At 43.6% G+C, this 5,009-nt stretch overlaps 1 protein-coding gene across 1 annotated transcript in view; it reads left to right on the top strand.

The window, feature by feature from the left end:
• The window catches only part of GATAD2B (GATA zinc finger domain containing 2B), a 140,639-nt gene that overhangs the window by 114,508 nt on the left and 21,122 nt on the right, over positions 1-5,009 (top strand). Inside the window, exon 2 of the mRNA XM_011928162.1 lies at positions 3,058-3,393. Within this exon, the coding sequence (XP_011783552.1) occupies positions 3,059-3,393 (335 nt within the window). The 5' untranslated portion in view covers position 3,058. The remainder of the gene's footprint in view (positions 1-3,057; positions 3,394-5,009) is intronic.

Raw genomic sequence — 5,009 nt, 5'->3', positions numbered from 1 at the left:
CCAGGATGGTCTCAATCTCCTGACCTCGTGATCCGCCCGTCTCGGCCTCCCAAAGTGCTGGGATTACAGGCTTGAGCCACTGCGCCTGGCCTCCATCTGAAGATATTTTTCAGAAGTAAATTGGGAGGTGAAGTGTGATAAAAATGTTCTAAAGTTGATTATGATGATAGTTGCACAGCTTTGAATATGCTAAACGTCATGGAATTGTACACTGTACATAGGTAAATTGTATGATATGTGAATTATATCTCAGTAAAGCTCTTCTTTTTTTTAATTTTATTTTACTTTAAGTTATGGGATACATGCACAGAAACTGAAGGTTTATTACATAGGTATACATGTGCCATGGTGGTTTGCAGCAGCTATCAACCCGTCATCTAGGTTTTAAGCCCCACATGTATTAGGTATTTGTCCTAATGCTCTCCCTCCTTTTGCCTCCCACCTCCCGACAGACCCAGGTGTGTGATGTTCCCCTCCCTGTGTCCATGTGTTCTCATTGTTCAACTCCCACTTAGGAGTGAAAACATGCAGTGTTTGGTTTTCTGTTCCTTTGTTAGTTTGCTGAGATTGATGGCTTCCAGCTTCATCCACTTCCCTGCAAAGGATATGAACTCATTCTTTTTTATGGCTGCTAAAGCTATTCTTTAAAAAGAGAAGGAATTAAAAAACATTACCACAAAATTCAGAAGTTTGGGTTCTGACTTTTCTCTTGTCTCTAAAAGGTGCGTTTCTGCCTATAATCCCCAGCACTTTGAGAAACTGAGGCAGGAGGATCATTTGAGCCCAGGAGTTCCAGACCAGCCTGGGCAACATAGTGAGACCTTGTCCTACAAAAAACTGAAAAGTTAGCCCAGTGTGGTGGCATGCTTCTCTAGCTACTCAGGAGGCTGAGGCGTGGAGGATTGTTTGAGCCCTAGAGTTTGAAGCTGCAATAAGCTATGATTGTGCCACTTGCACCCTACCCTGGGTGATAGAATGAGACCCTATCTCTCAAAAATAAAAATAAAAACAGGCCGGGCATGGTGGCTAATGCCTGTAATCCCAGCACTTTAGGAGGCCGAGGCGGGCAGATCGCAAGATCAAGAGATCGCGATGATCCTGGCTAACGTGGTGAAACCCCGTCTACTAAAATACAAAAATTAGCTGGACGTGGTGGCACACACCCATAGTCCCAGCTACTTGGGAGGCTGAGGCGGGAGAATCACTTGAACCTGGGAGGCGGAGGTTGCAGTGAGCTGAGATCTCACCACTCCACTCCAGCCTGGTGACAGAACAAGATTCCATCTCAAATAAATAAATAATAAAGGGTGTGTGTTTCATTTTTTGGTTTTGTTTTGTTTTTGTTTTGAGGCAGAGTTTCACTCTGTCACACCCAGGCTGGAATGCAGTGGTGAAATCTTTGCACACTGCAACTTCCACCTTGCAGGTTCAAGTGATTCTCATGCCTCAGCCTCTCAGGTAGCTGGGACTACATGGAAGCGCCGCCGTGCCTAATTTTGGTATTTTTAGTAGAGACAGGGTTTCACCATGTTGGCCAGACTGGTCTCGATTTCCTGACCTCAAGTGATCTACCTACCTCAGCCTCCCAAAGTGCTGGGATTACAAGCATGAGCCACTGCACCCAGCCCCCGTTTCTTTTTTTTTTTTAATTGCAACTGGAAAATAATCTTTTTTATTTTATCCCTCCCTTCTCCCTCCCTCCCTCCCTCCCTCTATTGCCCAGGCTGGAGTGCAGTGGCGAGATCTCAGCTCATTGCAACCTCCACTTCCTGGGTTCAGTCAATTCTCTGCCTCATCTTCCCAAGTAGCAGGGATTACAGGCGCCCGCCACCCCGCCTGGCTAAGTTTTTGTATTTTTAGTAGAAATGGGGTTTCACCATCTTGGCCAGGCTGGTCTTGAACTCCTGACCTTGTGATCCACCCGCCTCAACCCAATGCTGGGATTATAGGTGTGAGCTGCTGCACCCAGCCCTGGAATAGAAGAAAATTTTAAGCACTCCATTTTTACAAATGAAATTGAAACTTGGGAAGGTAAAGTAACTTACTAAGTATTTGACCTGGTTAACATAAGTAGCAATTTTAACCTGTGTTTCTTTGACTTAAAAGATTTTCTTACTACTTTATCTTTACTGTTTCCTACCAGGACAACAACCCTGGATTTGAAAGTGTTGGAGAAAATCTAAATCTGAATTTGCATTTAGATTTTTTGTTGTTTGTTTCTTAAGACAGAGCCTCACTGTATTACCCCAGCTGGAGTTCAGTGGGGCGATCAGGCTCACGGCAGCCTCAACCTCCTGGTCTCAAGCAATCCTCCCACCTTAGGCTCCCAAGTAGCTGGGACTACAGGCATGTGCCACCATGCCTGACAGATTTTTAATTTTTTTGTAGAGATGGGGTCTCACGATTTTTCTCAGGCTGGTCTTGAACTCCTGGGCTCAAGCAGTCTTCCCACCTTAGCCTCTGGAGGAGCTGGGAATATAAGTTGAGCCACCATGCTTGCCCTACATTTAGATTTTGTTAGTGTAAAAAAAATCAAAGTGAAAAGGGAAGATAATGATTAATTAGCTTATCATTAACAATTTTGCTTCATGAGTAAAGAAAAAAACAGTGCTTCTTATCAGGCTAACCACCTAAGTCCTTCATTTTAAAAAGCATCTTAAGTTTCTTCAGATTTTGAATCTGCTAACCCTGGTAACATGCAGTTTACCTATGTAACAAACCTGCACATGTACCCTTGAACGTAAAATAAAAGCTAAAAAAAAAAATATATTTTCAGTCTGTATCCATGTAGAATTCAGGGCAAATATCAACAGGCCTCACTTATGTAAATTTAAGTTTACTTAAATTGCTGAGGTTGAATGGAGAAATCTCCTTTAATATAGATGTTCTAGGACAATATTAGAACATTAGCTTAGTTAACTTTGAACTGTGTGTGTGTGTGAGAGAGAGAGAGCTTTAAAGAGAGATTCTTGTTAGTAACTTTACCATCCCACCTTTTTAAAAATATACTATTTAAGGGACTTTATTCTGATCTTACTTGTAGTTTTCTTTCCATAGGATGGATCGAATGACAGAAGATGCTCTTCGCTTGAATCTGTTGAAGCGGAGCTTGGACCCAGCAGATGAGCGAGATGATGTCCTGGCAAAGCGACTCAAAATGGAGGGGCACGAGGCCATGGAACGTCTGAAAATGTTGGCATTGCTCAAAAGGAAGGATTTGGCAAATCTTGAGGTGCCACATGAGTTACCCACCAAACAGGATGGCAGTGGTGTCAAGGGCTATGAAGAAAAACTTAATGGGAATCTCAGGCCTCATGGAGACAACAGGACTGCTGGAAGGCCAGGCAAAGAAAACATCAATGATGAGCCTGTGGATATGAGTGCTAGACGGAGGTATGGCTCAGTTCAACTGCCTCCAGGGATAGGGTCATCTCATAAAGCCTATGAAAATGGAATGAATTCCAGTGAGAGGAGGGTATTTTTCATCCTAAAGATTCTTAAAAGAAGATACATCATCGAGTTTGACCATAAATTCATTTTATTTCCAAATGAAACCAGGTGCCTCAAAAACTGCTTAGCCTACAGAGAATCATAGTTCTTACTCTTAAGAGAAAAAATGGTCATTTTTAGATAAAGGGGGCACTAGAGAGCTGATAGGCCAAATGGAAATGAGTTAATATATACCTTCAGTCTAATCTTCATGGCCATCTTAATGAGGAGAAAAATAGTCTTTTTGTCAGATAATTCCAGGAATTTTAGGATGTATTGTGGAGTCCCAGCTTTTATTGCATCCAAAAATGTAGGCCTAGCTTTTCTTGTGTCAGAAAGCAAATTATCTTCATGTGGTAAGTCTCTGCATTCTTATTGTATCTGTACCACTTCCCCCAGCTCCCCCATATACGTGTACATTCATTTGTACATGTATGTTACTCTCTCTTTCACTCACTCACACATGCAAACATGTTTTCCCAGGCCTTTTTTTCTGGTGTCTCTCAAGGTTGAGTACTTGAAACTGTAGAGCACGCAGTGAGGAGAGATACCTGGATCTGGCCAATGGTTGAGTCTAGCTGTGCAGTGAATCATAGTGTAGATAACCCTAGTTTGGGGTTTTTTTTTCTTTTTGTTTTTTATGAGTTTTTTTGGTAGTTGTGGTTGGTTTTGTTTTTTGGTTTGTTTTTTTTTTTTTTTTTTTTTTGAGGCAGGGTCTCGCTCTGTTGCCCAGGCTGGTGTGTAGTGAGTGGCGTGACCCGCTGGATTCAAGCGATCTTCCGACCTCAATCCCAACTCACACCCCACCCGAGTAGCTGGGCCTACAGGCACATCCCACCATGTCCATCTAATTTTTGTATTTTTGTAGAAATGGGTTTTTGCCATATTACCCAGGCTGGTCTCAAATTCCTGAGCTCAAGTGATCCTCCCTCCTTGGCCTCCCAAAGTGCCAGATTACGGGCGTGCGCCACCGCACCCGTCCGGTTTTTCTTTTTGTTAAGATAGGATCTCACTTTGTCACACAGTCTTGAGTGCAGTAGCATGATCATAGCTCATTGTAACCACCAACTCCTGGGCTCAGGTTATCTTCCCGCCCTAGCCTCCCAAGTAGCTGGGACTGAAGGTGTGCATCATCACACCCAGCTAAATTTTGAATACTTTTGTAGAGACAGAGTCTCACTATGTTGCCCAGGCTGGTCTCAAACTCCCAGCCTCAGGTGATCTTCCCACATGGGCCTCCCAAAGTGCTGGGACTACTGTCATGAGCCACCACACCCAGCCTATAACCCTAGTTTTGTGTGTGTGTGTGTGTGTTTTCTTGAGTTGGAGTTTCACTCTTTTTGCCCAGCCTGAGTGCAATGGTATGGTCTCGGCTCACTCCACCCTCCATCTCCCGGGTTCAAGTGATTCTCTTGCCTCTGTACTCTCATGAGTAGCTGGGATTACAGGCGCGTGCCACCACACCCAGCTAATTTTGTATTTTTAGTAGAGATGGGGTTTCACCATGATAGCCTGGCTGA

Source organism: Colobus angolensis, unplaced genomic scaffold (genome assembly GCF_000951035.1).
Source record: "Colobus angolensis palliatus isolate OR3802 unplaced genomic scaffold, Cang.pa_1.0 Scaffold77, whole genome shotgun sequence".
Classification (NCBI taxonomy): domain Eukaryota; kingdom Metazoa; phylum Chordata; class Mammalia; order Primates; family Cercopithecidae; genus Colobus; species Colobus angolensis.
This window is presented reverse-complemented; position numbering and strand designations above follow the sequence as displayed.